The sequence below is a fragment of the Pantherophis guttatus genome, chromosome 6 (genome assembly GCF_059756535.1).
Source record: "Pantherophis guttatus breed Tessera chromosome 6, ASM5975653v1, whole genome shotgun sequence".
In the NCBI taxonomy this organism is placed as follows: Eukaryota; Metazoa; Chordata; class Lepidosauria; order Squamata; family Colubridae; genus Pantherophis; species Pantherophis guttatus.
In genome coordinates, this window is record NC_142068.1 from 1756735 (window position 1) to 1776034 (window position 19300).

The window sequence follows — 19300 nt, forward strand, 5'->3', positions numbered from 1 at the left end:
AAAAGGAAATTTAGAGAAGAACCTTTGAGGGGGGGGTCTCTCCTTTAAAGAGGGCGTAAAAGTTCAGAATAAAGGAGTTTTTTTTTTTTGAAGCCCGTTTAGCCCACATTCACGGGGAGGCCGAGGACGGGAGCCCCTTTGGAAGAGACAAATTTGGGGGGTCTCCTTTGGAGAGAGGGCCAAGTGGTGGGGGGGGAAAAAAGAGAGGACATTTCTGAGTTCAACAAGTGCCCCTTACCTCATTGTATTGGGTCTGAGCATTATTCTCCAGGTACAACATGTTAGCAGTCAGGTTAAGCAAGGCTGCTGTCCTCTCTTCCGGCTCCAGGGTGGATCTCCGTCCCACCAGCCCACCCCCACCCCCAAAAGACCCTCGGAAGGAAAACAAACAAACAAACAAACAAAACCCAACCAGACACCCCAATGGGTGATGCCACTTAGACGCTTGGGAGACGGAGTGTGCCTCTCGCCCTCCCTGCGGATTCCCTTATATACCTGTCTCTGGGCGAGGAAGGGGGGGGCAGGGCGGGCCCGCTTGGCTCTACCTGTCAAAACTCCGGCGCACCTGGACTCCTCCGGTGGGAGGAGGCCTCCTGGCTCCCAGCTCATTAAGTGGTTAAGGAATCCTTATCGCCCATCTCGGAAGGAGGGAAGGAGGGAGGCACACGACAACGAAGCAACAGACCGAGTGCCCTGCGCCCACCAGCTGGGCCCGCTTGGAGAAGAGGGCAGAGCTCAGGGATGGGGCAAAGGGGAGAGTGGGGGACGGACAGGCAAGGGGGATTTTTTTTTTTGCCTGCCCCTCCGAGCAGAGGCCTTGTAGGAGCCTCTTTGCAGCCTGCAAGAGCAAACTTAGCAGTGTCGGAAGGGACCTTAGAGGTCTTCCAGACAACCCCCTGCTCAATGAAGAGAGCCTCCACCGTTCCAGACGAATGGCGGCCCAGCCAGTCTAATTTTTTTTAAAACCTCCAGTGATGGAGCAGCCACAACTAATAACAGAGGTAGAAGGGACCTTTAGAGGTCTTCTAGTCCAACCCCTTGCTCAAGCAGGAGACGCTGCCATTTCGGATGAATGGCCGTCCAGGCTCTTCTTAAAGACCTCCACTGTTGGGAGCACCCACAACTAAGAGAATAAGAGAGGTAGAAGGGACCTTAGAGGTCTTCTAATTCTCCAACCCCCTGCTGAAGCAGGAAGCCCTGTACCATTTCAGACATATGGCTGGCCTCTTCTTAAAAACCTTCTGGGAGGGAGGGAGGGAGGGAAGGAAGGAAGGAAGGAAGGAAGGAAGGAAGGAAGGAAGGAAGGAAGGAAGGAAGGAAGGAAGGAAGGAAGGAGGAAGGAAGGAAATGGGAATGAGAGAATGGAAGGAGGGAGGGAGGGAGGGAGGGAGGGAAGGAAGGAAGGAAGGAAGGAAAGAAGGAAGGAAGGAAGGAAGGAAGGAAGGAAGGAAGGAAGGAAAGAAAGAAATGGGAATGAGAGAATGGAAGGAGGGAGGGAGGAAATGGGAATGAGAAGAATGGAAGGAGGGAAGGAAATGGGAATGAGAAAAATGGAAGGAAGGAAGGAAGGAAGGAAGGAAGGAAATGGGAATGAGAGAATGGAGGGAGGGAGGGAGGGAGGGAGGGAGGGAGGAAGGAAGGAAATGGGAATGAGAAAAATGGAAGGAGGGAGGGAGGAAATGGGAATGAGAAGAATGGAAGGAAGGAAGGAAGGAAGGAAGGAAGGAAATGGGAATGAGAGAATGGAGGGAGGGAGGGAGGGAGGGAGGGAGGAAGGAAGGAAATGGGAATGAGAAGAATGGAAGGAAGGAAGGAAGGAAGGAAGGAGGAAGGAAGGAAGGAAATGGGAATGAGAAGAATGGAAGGAGGGAAGGAGGGAAAGAGGAAGGGGGAAGGAAGGAAGGAAGGAAGGAAATGGGAATGAGAGAATGGAGGGAGGGAGGGAGGGAGGGAGGGAGGAAGGAAGGAAGGAAATGGGAATGAGAGAATGGAGGGAGGGAGGGAGGGAGGGAGGGAGGAAGGAAGGAAGGAAATGGGAATGAGAAAAATGGAAGGAGGGAGGGAGGAAATGGGAATGAGAAGAATGGAAGGAAGGAAGGAAGGAAGGAAGGAAGGAAGGAAGGAAATGGGAATGAGAAAAATGGAAGGAGGGAGGGAGGGAGGGAGGGAGGGAGGGAGGAAGGAAGGAAGGAAGGAAATGGAAATGGGAATGAGAAGAATGGAAGGAGGGAGGGAGGAAGGAAGGAAGGAAGGAAGGAAGGAAGGAAGGAAGGAAGGAAGGAAGGAAGGAAGGAAGGAAGGAAGAACAGAGTTGGAAGGGACTCTGGAGGCCTTCTAGTCCAACCCCCTGCTCTAAGAGACCCTATACCAATTCAGACAAATAGTTCAATCTCTTCTCGAAGGAGCACCCACAACTTCTATAGGCGACTGGCTTAAAAAATAAAACTTAAAAAAATCTTTTTATAAACTTATTATTATTTTATGTTTTTATAAACTTGTAAAAGTCTGGATGAGGCTTGCCGCTTTGCAAACAAACGGATCCCCCCCCACACACACCCCCAAGGCAGAGGTCCACTAAAAATCAGAAAGGGGGAGTAAAGGGAATTTGATGGGGGGGGGAGGCGGTATTTGGCCTGGTCACTGTCGTCCAGCTTGAAGCAGGCCTGGGGATCGTTTCCGGCCGAGGCATTGAAGGTCCGGATGGGAAGTGCGTTTCCTTATTTCTTTATTCGATTTCCAATTTTAGACAAGAGAATTTCTTTATTTTGGAAATGCATTGATCGATTAATTGATTACATTTTTAGTGTGGCGCACAACCACATATATTTTCTATTTCCTTCCAAGTGCTGTATACGAGCACTTTATTTTAAGTCCATTAACTTTTGATTTTGTGAACAGGCACTTAATTCATGTATCGTATTTCTAGCTTTTGGCACATTTATTCTTGACTTGCGACCTCAACGGAACCCCAGATTTCTGTCCTTATAGCAAAACACTGGTTAAAGTGAATTTAGCTCCATTTTACAACCTTTCTTCCCACAGCGTCGTTAAGTGAATCCCTGCAGTCGTGAAGTCAGGAACATGGTCGTTAAGCGAATCTGGCTTTCCGCGTGGACTTTGCTGCTCAGGGGGTGGCAAGAAGGGAAAATCATGCGAACCCGGGTACGCTGCGACCATCGTAAAGGAGCTCTGGTGGCTCAGCAGACTAATTAACATCCATTTACATCTGCTGCCTGCAATTACTGCAAGTTCGAATCTCACCAGGCTCAAGGTTGACTCAGCCTTCCATCCTTTCTAAGGTAGGTGAAATGAGGACCCAGTTTGTGGGGGCAATAAGCTGACTTTGTATAAATATACAAAAGAATGAAGGCTATTGCTTAGCGCATTGTAAGCCGCCCTGAGTCTCCGGAGAAGGGCAGCATATAAATCAAATTTTTAAAAAAATGTGAGTCGAGTGTCCAAATTTTAATTGTGTGATTCCCTCTTCTTGCAACCCCCTGACCAGCAAAGTCCAGGGGGAAAGCCAGATTCGCTTAACGACCGGGTTCCTAACTTCACAACTGCAGGGGTTCACTTAACAACGGTGGGAAGAAGTCTGATGGAGCAAAACTCACTTAACGAATGTCTCGCTGTAACAACAGAAATGTGGGGCTCCGTTGCTCCATAGCATGGGGGATGCTACAAAGGTAGAGTGAAAAACGGCGATAAATCTTTTTTTTCCCACCCAGGCCGTCGTAACTTCGAACGGTCACTAAACAAAGAGCTATAAGCCAGAGGACTGCCTGTCTCAGACAGGAGTGCCTTGTGTTCACCGGTTTAAGGCACCCCTCCCTACGGGCATTAGTAAGAACTGGCAACGTTGTGTAGGCAGTGAGCAAGGAGGTAGGAATTCCTGCGTCTCCTCTTGACTTTCTCCAACTCAGCTGCCTTCCGGATGGGTCCCTTAGTCACATCAGCTTCCCACCCCCGGGTGTGGGGTGAGTGGGAATACCCATGGCTCCTTCCCTGGCACTTTCTCCATCAGCAGGGGAATGCCCAGGTCAAGCCAGCCAAGGGAATTGAGAGGATGGAAACCCCCCCCCCCCGCCTGCTTTGAGGTCCCCAAGAAGAAAAGATGGGGAGACCCTCCAAGGGAGTCTGGATCCAGCCATCCGTGGATGCAAGATTGCTTTCCAACACGACTGGCTGGTGGATCCTAAGTAAGAAAGGGTGGGAGAGGGGGTTGTGGGGGGGGGGGTCTCCAAATTCTTGGATTGAGGGTTCTGGAGCAAAGGGGAGGGAGAGCACACGAGGGAGGGGGGGCTGTCCCTAAAAGGCAGCTTGGATGAGTTTGCTTAATCATGAGCTCCCATTTGGTGGAGACAGGAGGGGTGAGGCTGCCCCCTGCCCCCCCCTCTAATCTAGAAGCCTCTCCATCCAATAGATGGCCTGTCTATCCATCCATCCATCCATCCATCCATCCATCCATCCATATCTATCCATCCATATCTATCTATCTATCTATCTATCTATCTATCTATCTATCTATCTATCTATCCATCCATCCATCCATCCATCCATCCATCCATCCATCCATATCTATCTATCTATCTATCTATCTATCTATCTATCTATCTATCTATCCATCCATCCATCCATCCATCCATCCCTATCTATCTATCTATCTATCTATCTATCTATCTATCTATCCATCCATCCATCCATCCATCCCTATCTATCTATCTATCTATCCATCCATCCATCCATCCATCCATCCATCCATCCATTCATCCATCCATCCATCCTCTATCAAATCCACACCTGAAATGCTGCATCCAGTTTTGGTCACCACGATACAAAAAAAGATGTTGGAGAGTTTGGAAAAAGTGCAGAGAAAAGAAACTAAGAGGATTAAAGGCCCGGAGACTAAAACATAGGAAAAACGGATGCAGGATTTGGGTCTGGCCAGTCTAGAGGAAAAGAAGGACTTGGGGGGGGGGGCATGAGAGCAGGATTTCAGTATTTGAGGGGCTGCCACAAAGAAGGGGGAGGGTCAGTTTAACCACCTGAAGGCCAGGTAAGGAATAGTGGATGGAAACTCAACAAGGAGAGAAGCAACCTGGAATTAAGGAGAAACTTCCTAACAGGGAGGACCATTAACCAGTGGAACTGCCTGCCACCAGAAATTGTGGGTGCTTCGTCACTGGAGATTTTTAAGAAGAGATTGGACAACCATTTGTCTGAAATGGTATAAAGCCTCCTGCTTGAGTAGAAGACCTCCAAAGTCCCTTCCAACTCTACTCTACTCTACTCTATCCTGTCTAACATCTATCTATCTATCTATCTATCTATCTATCTATCTATCTATCATCTATCTATCTATCTATCTATCTTCTATCCTTCATCTATCTATCTATCCATCCATCCATCCATCCATCCATCCATCCATCCATCCTCCCTCTCTCTCTCTCTCTCCCCCTCCCTCCCTCCCTATGTGCAATAACACATTAAAAAATTATTTAAAAATTAAGATTTAAATCTCTGCACAACCTGGACCACTTATGCACCATTTTTAGGTTTCCCATTTATTTATTACAGGTCATCCTTGACTTATGATCACAATTCAGCCCAAGATTTATGTTGCTAAGCGAGACAGTTGTTAAGTGAGTTTTATGATCTTTCTTGCCACAATTAAGTGAAGCGCTGCAGGGTTTCTAAATGAGTTCGGTTTCCCCATTGACTTTGCTCCTGGGAAGAGAAAGGGGGGGGGGGCTGTAGGGTCCTTGATCAGTGGGGACATCCCCAGTGCTAGAAGGGAGGGGGGTTTGCGGGGGAGGGGGGAGGAGGAGGAGGAATGGTGGTGATGAAAGAGAAGCAGGAGGAAGAGAAAGGGTGATGGAGGAGGAGAAATGGTGGGGCTGGGGGAGGTGGACTTATGACCTATGGAAATTGTGGGAAAAAGCCCACAGACCCAACACAGAGGGGCTCTGAGCCATGCAAGGAGGGGTCACTGTGGATGGGACAAACTCCTGCAGCCCCCCTCCCAATTAGCTAGCCAGACCCTCAGGTTCCACTGCATACTGCCCTACACCTGCGCCCCCACCCCGAATAATGCCAGGGCCGAGCCAGGCCAGGCCCTTCTCCCCCACTGGGGGCTCCTTCCTCCAAGAGCACAGAAGTTGGCATGCACCCCACTCCTCAGCTGACCCCTCCTGGCCGGGCCAAGGACCCTCACCCGGCCAGCCAGCTGGGTATCACGGCAGAACTGCCCCCGGAAATTCGTAAGATCTCCGACCTCCGGGTGTTTCGCTGCGCATTGAAGACCCTGTTGTTCCGCCAGGCCGGACTATCAACACAATAGTTTTAAATTGGGGTATTTAAATTTATTGGGGTTTTAAATTTGAGCCACTTTATTTAATTATTTTAAATTTTATATTGTTGTTTTGTCTGTGTTTTTAAATAGGCTGTACACCGCCCTGAGTCCTTCGGGAGAAGGGCGGTATAGAAATAAAATTATTATTATTATTATTATTATTATTATTATTATTATTATTATTATTATTATTATTATTATTATTATTATTATTATTAGATGGTCCTTGGGAGCAGAAGACAACCTGGCTGGAGGTCCAGGGCCAGACAGGAAGTTGGTTCTGCCCTGGAGCCGGTCATCTGCTGCCCTTTGGCCGAGGCGTTTGGCCGGAGAGGCGGAGAGGTCAGCAGGAGCAGCTGGTCAAAAGGTGATTTCACCCAAGAATGTCCCCCTTATCTTGATGGCCGAGCTTTGGGGGGGGGAGGAAGACCCTCTCCCGAGCTGGAAAAACACAGCTGGCAGTTCCAAGAGCCCCGGAGGCTGGAAAATGGATTTTTCTTTGTTATTTTAAACTTGGTGTCCTTTTTAAAACTATTCGTCACTTCTCTAGATAGTCCTCGACTCACGATCGCAGATTCTGTCGCTAAGCGAGAGAGTTGTGACTTTTGCCCCGTTTTACGACCTCTCTTGCCACGGTTGTTAAACGCATCGTCGCAGTTAAGTGAATCTGGCTTTCCCCACAGATTTTGCTCGTCGGAAGGTCGCAAAATGGGATCGCGTGACACCCCCCCCCCCATGGGACACTGCAACTGTCATAAATATGAGCCAGTTGCCAAGCGTCCAAAATTGGGATCATGTGACTACGGGGGACGTTGCAACGGTGGTGAAGTGTGGAAAAATGGTCATAAGTCGCTTTTTTTCAGTGCCGTTATAACTTCGGACACCAGGTGAACCGTCGTAAGTCGAGGACTGCCTGTACTTGACAGTTTTAGCTTTTTAAAATTACTTACTGCTAGCATTCCACCCTTTTTATTCTGGTCGATCATCGTAATCAAGATCAGATGGATAGATTTATAAAGCTCTATAAACTGTTTCAATTCTAACAGCTAGTCCTCGACTTACAACCATTCGTTTAGTGACCGTTCAAAGTTACAATGGCACCCTGAAAGGTGACTTACGAGCAAGCCTCGCACTTGTGACTGACGCACCTGGTCAAAATTTAGGAGATGCATCTCCCCAATTTTCACTTGTTTGGGTTTCTGATCGGGGACTTTGCAAACTCAGTTTAGCCAGAAGGAAGAACCAGCTTTGCCAATCTGCGCCGCAAGACTCTGGGTGACCAGGAGAGGGCGCCAGAGTTCAGCTGTTCTGAACCTCTTCACTGCCCCCTAATGGCTGTCCAAAGATTGCAGTCCCGTGAGCTCTAAAGCAGTGTTTCTCAACCTTGGCAGCTTGAAGATGGGTGGACTTCAACTCCCAGAATCCCCCAGCCAGCGCTGAGAAACACTGCTCTAAAGCAAGAATGTTGGGAGTTAATTTATTTTTTTGCTCCATCCAAAATCTTGGTAACTTCATTTTGGTTGGGTTTTTTTTAGGAGACCTCCTGATACCCCTCCAAATCCCTCGTATTTTCACTCCGAATTCTCTATCTGCTCCAAAAAGCAGGATGAACCCCCATTTTCAAATCATTGAAGATTAATACAGGTAGTTCTCAAAACTTACAATTCATTGAGTGACCAATCAAAGTTAAAGCAGCACCAGGAAAAGTGACTTATGACCTTTTTTCACACTTACGACCATTGCAGCATCCCCCAGATGCTTGGCAACTGACTCACATTTATGACGGTTGCAGTGTCCCGAGGTCACGTGATCCCCTTTTTGCAACCTTCTGGCAAGCACGTCAATGGGGAAGCCAGATTCACTTAACAACCAAATCACTAACTTATCAATTGCACCTATTCACTTAACAACAGTGGCAAGAAAGGTCGTAAAATGGGGCAAAACTCACTTAGCAAATGCCTCACTTAGCAACAGAAATTTTGGGGTCAGCTGTGGTTGTAAGTCGAGGACTCCCTGTAGTATATTATTTGTTATATTTGACATTGATAAACTATCAGTCAACTGCAAAAGGCAGCTTTAATCGGATCAGCTTACATTCTGCGACGGCAGCTCTAACACCATCAAACCTATCCCAGGTCCTTGGGAAAGTCTCAGCAGAATGATAAAAATGCCAAATCCAATATGAACATCTGGCTGACTGTGTGGCAAACTCTAATAATAACCGACGGCATTGACAAAACCATCATCAGTCAATTGCAAAAGGCAGCTTGACTTGGAACAGCTTACATCCTGAGACTGTTGTGGCTCCGTTGCCTGAGCCTGGGCTATCGACAGATGCAGACTCTGAGAGTGAGGGAGAGGAGTTGGCAAGGCCTCCCTCTCCAGGACCCTCCTCTCTGGCAATGCCTCAGGAGGACACCGAAGGCCAAGAGATAGGCCCAGAGCCAAGCACGTCCCCGCAGCCACAGGTGAACAGCGACGAAGGAGATAAGTCCTGGCTGGATCCTCGACAGCGGCGCAGGGAGAAGCGTGCGCAGCAGAGGGGAAGGCGTGCCAGAGATCAGCTGAGTCACTGGACCACACCCCACAGGGTATAAATGTGGGTGTGGTGGCCGGTTCAGTTTGTGACGAGCAAAAACTAGAAATAATCCATGATCTCTGCGTTACTGGACTTCTGCCTGCCTTGTCGGACTGCATTTGGACTAATCCTTGTATTGCTGAAACTCTGCCTGCTTTATCGGAATGCTTGCAGTCTAATCTTTGTTTTGTGTGAGTAAAGTCTGAATTGGCAGCTAGCCACTGGGTTGCTGCCAGTTTTATCTTCAAAGATTTTGTCATGTGGCTTATTAACTCTGGGCCGTCTGTGTGTGTGTGTGTGTGTGTGGGAAGGAGACAGAACAGCGACAAGATTTTGAGCACTCATCCAACATCCACATCTGCCTCTCCCGGGTCCTTGGCAAGGACTCAATAACTGTATGAAAAAGCCAAATCCAGACTAAACAACTGGCTGACTACAATAAAAATAATAATGAATATCCACACATTATTCTTAGTGAAGTGTGCAAAACAGCGTCTGCATTTCCTGCATCGGATGAGGACAGCACCTCTTTCTCCTTCTGTCCTGGCCACTTTTTACAGAGGCACAATGGGAGAGCGTTTTAACAAAACCGCATCCCGGTTTGGTTTGGTTTGGTGACAGCAGTGCCTCAGATAGAAAGTCCCTACAGTGAGTGGTGAGGACAGTGGAGAAGATTATAGGAAGTTCCCTTCCTGTTATTCAGGATGCTGCTTATAAGCGCCATGTGCTTAGAGCTCAGAACCTTATTAGAGACCCCCACACACACATTTTATGGTCTGTTTCTGTTGCTCCCCTCTGGGAGGGGGTTTCGAAGCAGGATTTTTACCAGATTCTGGAACGGTTTTGTTCCCTAGGCCATCCTTCTGGCAAACTCGCAAGATTTGTTTCTCTCATCATGTACATGTATACATCCAAATTAGACTGTGTTTTTTCTCTGTGTCATAGAATATATGTGGGTATATGCATAATTTTGTGTTTGTTTGTTTATTTGTCATGTTCATGTAGTGTATATTGGAGGTGGTGACCCTTTGAGAGCCGTAGGCAACGAAATTTCATTTTAATGTATGCCGATTGGTTAAAGTTATTCTATTCTAACACCATCGGCATTGACAAATTCGCCATCAGTCAATTGCAAAAGGCAGCTTCCATCCTACGACAAGACTTCATCCAACATCCACACTTGCCCATCCCAGGTCGTTGGGAAGGATTCCAGAGGTAGATAAAAATTTCCAGAGCCAGTTTAAACATCTGGCCAACAGTGTAACAAGCCATAACAACAATTGTGGGCATTGACAAAATCCCTACCACTCCATTGCAAAAGGCAGGTTTACGCAGAACACCTTGCAAAAAAGCCAAATCCAAAAATGCCAAACTTCTGGCTCAGCTGTGTGGCCAACCACAACAACCACAACAACAACAATAACAATAATATAAAATATAATACCAGCAATAATAAGAAGATAAACTAATAAAAACAGCTAGTGAGAATGACGGGGAACTGAACAGCTCAAACCTTCATCCACCTCTGGATGAAGACCCAGAAAACTCTTAAATTATTATTTTTTTAAAATAAATTCACTTTGATTATTCCAGTGATGGTTAACCTTTTTGGTGCTGAGTGCCCGGACCCCCAAAATGCAACGTGAGCGCCCCCCGTGCATGCATGCCCCACGTATGTGCGCATGTTCTTGCACATGTGTACACGTCCCCATGCATGCGCCCCGGCCTCCACCCGCGCCCCATTTTGGCTTCCAGGTTGGTGCAGGCAGCCTTCCAGGCCCAAAATAGGGTGCGGGGGGCGCGTGAACCCCCAAAATGCAATGCGAGTGCCCCACCTCCATGCATGCACATGTGCGTCCCCTGCTTGCGCAGCAGAGAGCCGAAGACCAGCTGGCATGCATGCGTGGTGGAGCTGGGCTGGGGCGACAGTTGGCGTGCCAGGCGACATGGCTCCGTGTGCCACTTCTGGCACGCGTGCCATAGGTTCGCCATCACGGGATTATTCCCCGTATTTTTAAGGAAACAGAAAACCAAGACTCGCCGTGCTGAATAATACGGCTTTCACCCGAAACGACCGGAAACACAAAGCTTGTCCTTTCTGCCAATTTTTTTCTTCTTCTCAAGTTGTGTGCTTTGCCAATTGCCGACAGGAAGTGCACAATTGATATTATGAAGAATTACATTGGAAATTTTGAACACTTGGCCAGACAGACGCTCTCAGACAAAGCACTCAGTCACCAAGAGCTTTTTCAAACACTCCAGGGAGAAAGTTTTGCCAGTCTTCCTCTTAACGGTTCTCTCCCCCATCCTGCTTCTCCGGTCACGGACAGCAGGAGAGCGCTGGGAGCGAACCCCTAGCTCAGTGTTTCTCCACCTTGGCCCCTTGAAGAGGGTGGACTTCAACTCCCATAATTCCCCAGCCAGCCATGCCTGTTTTTTTCCTTCTTCTTCCACCACCTCCTAGAGGGGAGAGACTGCAGAGGAAGGGATCACAAGAGAGTAAGCAGGCCATCATGGGGATACACATCAAACGGAATGCAGTAGTGCCAGGGGATTCTGGGAGTTGCAGTCCACGCATGCTGGCTGGAGGATTCCGGGAATTGAAGTCCACACATGCTAGCTGGGGGATTTTGGGAGTTGAAGTCCACACATGCTAGCTAGGGGATTTTGGGAGTTGAAGTCCACGCAGGCTGGCTGGGGGATTATGGGAGTTGACGTCCACGCAGGCTGGGTGGGGGATTATGGGAACTGAAGTCCACAGATGTTAGCTAGGGGATTTTGGGAGTTGACGTCCATGCAGGCTGGGTGGGGGATTCTGGGAACTGAAGTCCACAGATGCTAGCTGGGGGATTTTGGGAGTTGACGTCCACGCAGGCTGGCTGGGGGATTATGGGAATTGAAGTCCACACATGCTAGCTAGGGGATTTTGGGAGTTGAAGTCCATGCAGGCTGGCTGGGGGATTATGGGAACTGAAGTCCACAGATGCTAGCTGGGGGATTATGGGAGTTGAAGTCCATGCAGGCTGGCTGGGGGATTCTGGGAGTTGAAGCTGCTGTTCAAGCTTCCAAGATTGTGCTACACTGCTCTACACTGCTACACTGGGTTTTTTTCACAACCCATCACAAACTCGTTTTTGCAAGTCAACACTCCCCCCTCCTTCCCTCCCCCCGGCACATCCGGTTTTCCGTAGACTCAAACCAGGAAGGGAATTCTTTGCAAGGCAGCATCTTTGCTTGGTGGAATCCCTATTTCTGAATCTTCCTCCTCCAGCCGACAATCCCCACTGTGCACACATGAAGAAGGTGCCAGGAAAGGGAAGACACCCCCCACCCACCCACCCCCAATGCGATTTCCCCCTCCAAGGGCTCAAACAGCCTTCCCCAAATCTGGAATCCCGGAAAATGGAGACCTAAAAAACTCTGCGGGGCATCTGATGGGGAAGAGCAGGTTGCGGTGGGGCAAGAGTGCGCGACTGTAGTTTGTGGCATGCAAATCCTCTCCGCCTTTTCCCAGAAGGAAAACCTCGGTGCCTCGCAGGAGGGAAGTCCCCGCCTCGCCTTGCTACTAGGCGTCCCTCGAACTCGGCATGGGTTGGTGTCTGTTTTTTTTTTGCACACACACATGCATACAAAAAGGATTTTGCCTGCGCTCATCATATCCATTTCCGTTGTGCCTTCAACTCCTGGCAGGCCCCCTGATGGATTTTGGAAGGCAGGGCTTGACTTACCGCCATTCACTTAGTGACCGTTCGAAGTTACAACAGCTCCAGAAAAAAAAGGGATTTAGGGCCGTTTTCGCTCTTGCGACTGTTGCCGCATCCCTGTGATCACGTGATTTACATTTGGATGCTTGGGAATTGACTCATATTTATGACGGTTGCAGTGTCCCGGGGTCTCGTGATCTTGTGAGGTGGGTTGGACTATAAGAGAGAGAGATGGTCACAGCTTTCAGACCTAAGGCGGGACTAGAACTCACCGTCTCCTGGTGATTGGCCCAAAGTCACCCAGATGTCTGTCATGGCTAAGGCGGGACTAGAATTCACTGACTCCTGATGATTGGCCCAAAGTCATCCAATTGGCTTTTATGCCTATGGTGGGACTAGAACTCACTGTCTCCTGGTGATTGGCCCAAAGTTACCCAATTGGCTTTCATTCCTAAAGCAGGACTAGAACTCACCGTCTCCTGGTGATTGGCTCAAAGTCACCCAGATGTCTGTCACGGCTAAGGCAGGACTAGAATTCACTGACTCCTGATGATTGGCCCAAAGTCACCCAATTGGCTTTTATGCCTATGGTGGGACTAGAACTCACCGTCTCCTGGTGACTGGCCCAGAGTCACCCAGATGTCTGTCACGGCTAAGGCGGGACTAGAACTCACTGACTCCTGATGATTGGTCCAAAGTCACCCAATTGGCTTTTATGCCTATGGTGGGACTAGAACTCACCGTCTCCTGGTGACTGGCCCAGAGTCACCCAGATGTCTGTCACGGCTAAGGCGGGACTAGAATTCACTGACTCCTGATGATTGGTCCAAAGTCACCCAATTGGCTTTTATGCCTATGGTGGGACTAGAACTCACCGTCTCCTGATGACTGGCCCAGAGTCACCCAGATGTCTGTCACGGCTAAGGCAGGACTAGAATTCACTGACTCCTGATGATTGGTCCAAAGTCACCTAATTGGCTTTTATGCCTATGGTGGGACTAGAACTCACCGTCTCCTGGTGATTGGCCCAAAGTCACCCAGATGTCTGTCACGGCTAAGGCAGGACTAGAATTCACTGACTCCTGATGATTGGTCCAAAGTCACCCAATTGGCTTTTATGCCTATGGTGGGACTAGAACTCACCGTCTCCTGGTGACTGGCCCAGAGTCACCCAGATGTCTGTCACGGCTAAGGCAGGACTAGAATTCACTGACTCCTGATGATTGGTCCAAAGTCACCTAATTGGCTTTTATGCCTATGGTGGGACTAGAACTCACCGTCTCCTGATGACTGGCCCAGAGTCACCCAGATGTCTGTCACGGCTAAGGCAGGACTAGAATCCACTGACTCCTGATGATTGGTCCAAAGTCACCCAATTGGCTTTTATGCCTATGGTGGGACTAGAACTCACCGTCTCCTGGTGACTGGCCCAGAGTCACCCAGATGTCTGTCACGGCTAAGGCAGGACTAGAATTCACTGACTCCTGATGATTGGTCCAAAGTCACCTAATTGGCTTTTATGCCTATGGTGGGACTAGAACTCACCGTCTCCTGGTGATTGGCCCAAAGTCACCCAGATGTCTGTCACGGCTAAGGCGGGACTAGAATTCACTGACTCCTGATGATTGGCCCAAAGTCACCCAATTGGCTTTTATGCCTATGGTGGGACTAGAACTCACCGTCTCCTGGTGATTGGCCCAAAGTCACCCAGCCAGCTTTAATGCCTAAAACAGGACTAGAACTCCCATCTCCCACTTTCTGAGTCAATGCCTTAACCAGTAGACCAAACTGCCCAATGGGCACCCACCATGCGCCAGACCACGCAAGCTGAGCGGATGGGCCTCTCTCAGCCCAACAGTTTTGCAGCATGAATTCCCAAGACCATGTTCCACCCCGAGCCTCCAACGCTGGGAACGGAAGGGCTGTCGGGAGCGACCGAAGCACAGGCCGGCGTTTCGGCACGCTGCTGGTAGTGGTGGTGGTGATTGTTGTTGTTGTCGCAACAACTCTTTGCTCCACTTCCAACCCCCGGGGGCCAAAGCGCCCGAACGCCTCTGGCGCTGAGATCGAAATCCTTTTTAATTAAATGTTTACGCCGCGCTTTGAAGACGCGGAGCTGCATCTTCCCAGCTAGGAACACGTGTTGTGGGTTGCGCAGGGAGCCCTTGCGGTCCAACCTTCCTCGCAGCCTGATGGGGAGGCTCTTCCAGATTCCAGAAAAAGGGGAGGGGAGGACAAGGGGAGGGAGGGGAGGGGAGGAGGATAAATCTGGGAACAAATCCAAGTTGCAAAATTCGGGGCCTGAAAACAGCTGCTTTCCGTGGGAAACCCTTTTTTTTTTTTACCACTTCTGCTACCCCAAGACTTTTCGGGAGAATATATATGCACGCATAGGGCTGGAAGGGACCTTGGAGGTCTTCTAGTCCAGCCCCCTGCCCAAGATCATAGAATCGTAGGGCTGGAAGTGATCTCAGACATCTTCTAGTCCAGGGGTCTCCAACCTTGGCAACTTTAAGACTTGTGGACTTCAACTCCCAGAGTTCTGCTACCCCAAGACTTTTGGGAGTTGAAGTCCACAAATATACAACATAATAATTTTAAATTGGATGTTTTAAATTTCTGGGGTTTTAAATTGAGCCGAATTATTTAATAATTTTAAATAATTTTAATTGATGTTTGTTTTGTGCTTTTAATAGGCTGTACACCGCCCTGAATCCTTCGGGAGAAGGGCGGTATAGAAATAAAATTATTCTTTTTTTTTTTTTTATTGCAAAAGTTTTACAATTACATTTTCACCCCTTTTTTCACCCCCCCTCCCCAAACTTCCCATCCTCCCTAACCCTCCCTAACCCTCCCCCCCCAGACTTCCCTATTATGTACTCATAACTAATAACACTGATATATAAGCTTGAACCCATCCCTCCCCCCGTATAATTTTTCCTCTTTGTCTCTTTACATTAAAATATTTCTAATACATTATTTTCAAATAAAAGCTATAAAATAAAAATTATAAAATAAAATTATTCTTATTCTTAAAGTTGCCAAGGTTGGAGACCCCTGTTCTAGTCCAGCCCCCTGCCCAGGATCATAGATTCCTACGGCTGGAAGGGACCTCAGAGGACTTCTAGTCCAGCCCCATGCTCAAAGCAGGAGACCCTATACTATCCTGGTTGTCCAATCTTTTTTTGTTGGAGGGTTTCCCTCCAGCTTAATGGAGGCTGGGGGGCTCTGGAAGATGCTAGAACTGTGTTCCTCAACCTTAGCCACTTTAAGATGGACTTCAACTCCCAGAATTCCCCAGCCAACAGAGTTTCTCAATCATTGAAAATAGGTAGACTTCAGGGTGGATAAAAATCAATGATTTTTTTTAAAAAAATCAAAAAAAATCAGATTTTTTTTAATTAAATCAGATTTTTTTTATTTAAATCGGATTTTTTTTATTTTTATCGAATTTATTTTAATAAAAAACTTTTGGGGTAAAAATCTATCGTAAGATAGTTTTCTATTTAAGATACATAAATAATTTAGTTTATTCAGCATGAAACGGAGCTGAGTTATGTAGCAGGAGGCTGTATATTCTGCAACACCGGGACTATCGGTGAGTAGCAGAGATGACAGTTGCTCTTTAAAAATTATGATTTAAATCGAGTTGATTTAAATCAAGCCTTTTTACTAGTGATTTAAATCATGATTTAAATTGTGATTTAAATCAACTCGATTTAAATCAAATCCACCCTGGTAGACTTCAACTCCCAGAACTCCCCAGCCACCACACCAGGCAACAATAACAAGAAATAACAAGAAAACAACAATTTTCTTCAAAACCTCCAGTGATGGAGCAACATAAATCCAAGAAGCAGGCAAGAGTTCCTTTGTGGCACTGGTGCCCTGCAGATGCCACACTCAACTCAATTCGGACATGATGCTCCCCCCCCCCACAGGGACCTGCCTCGGGGTCCAACGACTTCCCTGCCACCCCCCACTCCAGACTTAAAACCAACACATTGTTAAACCCTCTTTTTGGAAAAGGAAATTGGGCAGGCTATAAACCCCCGTCTTTAATGTTAGGGTGGTTCCCCCTGGACGCTTCCCGTCTCCTGGAGGCAGGCTGAAAAATAAAACCGGGCTTTGGGTGGTCACAACTCATATTTCTCTTCTGCAAGAGGCCTCGCCCGGCAGCCGGGGTTGCTCCCAGCAAGCAGGGAGTTCGAATCAGAGAACTGTAGAGGTGGAAGGGACCTTGGAGGTCCTCCAGTCCATCCCTCTGCTCAAGAACACAGAATCAGAGAGCTGGAAGGGAGCTTGGAGGTCTTCTAGTCCAGCCCCCTGCCCAAGACCATAGAATCCTAGGGGTGGAAGGGAGCTTGGAGGTCTTCTAGTCTAACCCCCTACCCAAGACCATAGAATTCTGGGGGTGGAAGGGACCTTGGAGGTCTTCTAGTCTAACCCCCTACCCAAGACCATAGAATCCTAGGGGTGGAAGGGACCTTGGAGGTCTTCTAGTCTAACCCCCTACCCAAGACCATAGAATTCTAGGGGTGGAAGGGACCTTGGAGGTCTTCTAGTCTAACCCCCTACCCAATGCCATAGAATCCTAGGGGTGGAAGGGAGCTTGGAGGTCTTCTAGTCTAACCCCCTACCCAAGATCATAGAATCCTAGGGGTGGAAGGGACCTTGGAGGTCTTCTAGTCCAACCCCCTGCACAAGACCATAGAATCCTAGGGGTGGAAGGGACCTTGGAGGTCTTCTAGTCTATCCGGTGGCTGGCATCTGAGCTCCTGCAGATTGGAGGGGGGGATGCGTGCCCCATTAGGGCCACAGCCACGGCCTTAATCTTGGGGTGTTTTAAAGCTCCGGAGGGCTTCTCCAAGAGGAAGCCCCAGCCCTCCTAAGTGCCAACGTGCCCCTCACCCTTCCTGGCTCCCTGCTTCTCCCTGCCAAGCCTGCTTCCTTTGGTGGCTTAAAAAAAAGGGGGGGGGGAAAGAAAGAGACATATTTGATCAAACCGGGAGTTGATTTAGCAGAGCAGCTTATCCCCAAAAAGGCATTTAGTCAAACTGGTTGAACCAGGCCAGAGCGCCTGGGGGGTGGCAGGGAAGATGAGCGGGGAAGGGAGGGGAGGGAGGGGAGGGGAGGGGGCCAGACGCCCCCGCAGAGAGGCTGGATCCTGGGTGGGGGGTGGGGGGAAGATGCATTTCATACCCTGGGCTGCTGCAAACTTCCCAAGAGGAAGACGAGATGCAATCGGCCGTCATCCTCGACATACAACGCACATGGCGTCCCGTTTAGTGACGGTTCAAAGTTACAACGGAGCTGGGGAAAAAGGGGCATTGTGACCGTTTTTTCACACTTACGACCGTTGCATCATCCCCGTGGTCAGGTGATCAAAATTCAGACGCTTGGCCACTGACTCGTATTTATGACAGCTGCAGTGTCCCGGAGACCGGGGGGGGGGGTGTCAGGTGATTGATCCCGTTTTGCAACGTTCCAACAAGCAAAGTCGAGATTTACTTATTGTGTGACTATCTTAACCTCAGTGATTCGTTGTGGCAAGAAAGGCCGTAAAATGGGGCAAAATTCACTTAACGACAGTCTCGCTTAGCGACAGACATTTTGGGCTCCATTGGGGTTGTAAATTGAGGGTTACCTGTAACAACCCGAGTTGCCTTTGAGTGGTTTTGTTACAAGGGTGGAAGGGCTTTGGATTGGTGGTCTTTTGGGGATGAGGGTCTTCGAAGCTCTATTCTTCGTGCCGAGATCGCCTTGTGGTCTCCCATCCTGGTGCAACACTAGTTACTCTTTCAAGGCCAGCTAAGAAGAGCTGGAAAGTGTTTTTCCACCTCGAGAGCTTGAAGAGAGTTGGATTTCGAACTCCCAGAATTCCCCAACCAGCTTTGGGAAGTGGAAAAACACTTCCCAAATTCGCAATCCAATGGAAAAAAACCAGAATAAAAGAGGAAGACTTCAATTCCTCGGAGAATCAAAGCCAAACCTCCCCGCCCATCGTCCCCAAACGGCTGCCAACGGCCTGGCCTTCAAATCCCAGAATCCCCCCTTTCTGCACAGAAGCAAGGAACTCTGGGAGTTGAAGTCCCATGCCTCTGCAGGACTCCCCCCCTCCCCCCCCGGTTGGAGAAAAAGCTGACCCCCTTCTCCTTTTGGCCTTGGAAGACGAGGGTCCCAAAATCACCGACTCCCTCATTTTCATATTTCAATGCTGCTTTTAAGGTGCGGTGAGATGGGCTGTGTCTCTGTTTAATAAATAAGTAAAAAACAGGGTGGATAAAAATCAATGATCTTTTTAAAAAAATGAAAAAAAATCAGATTTTTTTGATTTAATTCGGATTTTTTTTTATTTAAATCGGATTTTTTTGATTTTTATCGGATTTATTTTAATAAAAAACTTTTGGGGTAAAAATCTATCGTAAGATAGTTTCCTATTTAAGATACACAAATAATTTAGTTTATTCAGCATGAAATGGAGCTGAGTTATGTAGCAGGAGGCTGTATATTCTGCAACACTGGGACTATCAGTCACTCAACGGTGGGTCAAAGGAGTAGCAGAGATGACAGTTGCTCTTTAAAAATTATGATTTAAATCGAGTTGATTTAAATCAAGCCTTTTTACTAGTGATTTAAATGATGATTTAAATTGGGATTTAAATC

At 48.3% G+C, this 19300-nt stretch overlaps 1 protein-coding gene across 2 annotated transcripts in view; it reads right to left on the reverse strand.

The window, feature by feature from the left end:
- TP63 (tumor protein p63) overlaps nt 1-464 on the reverse strand; it is a 107033-nt gene extending 106569 nt beyond the window's left edge. Inside the window, exon 1 of one of the 2 annotated variants that reach the window (XM_087872384.1) lies at nt 239-464. In XM_087872384.1, the coding sequence (XP_087728510.1) occupies nt 239-280 (42 nt within the window). In that variant the 5' untranslated portion in view covers nt 281-464. The remainder of the gene's footprint in view (nt 1-238) is intronic. The other variant, XM_087872383.1, reaches the window with a different exon arrangement.
- Between the last annotated feature and the right edge of the window lie 18836 nt (nt 465-19300).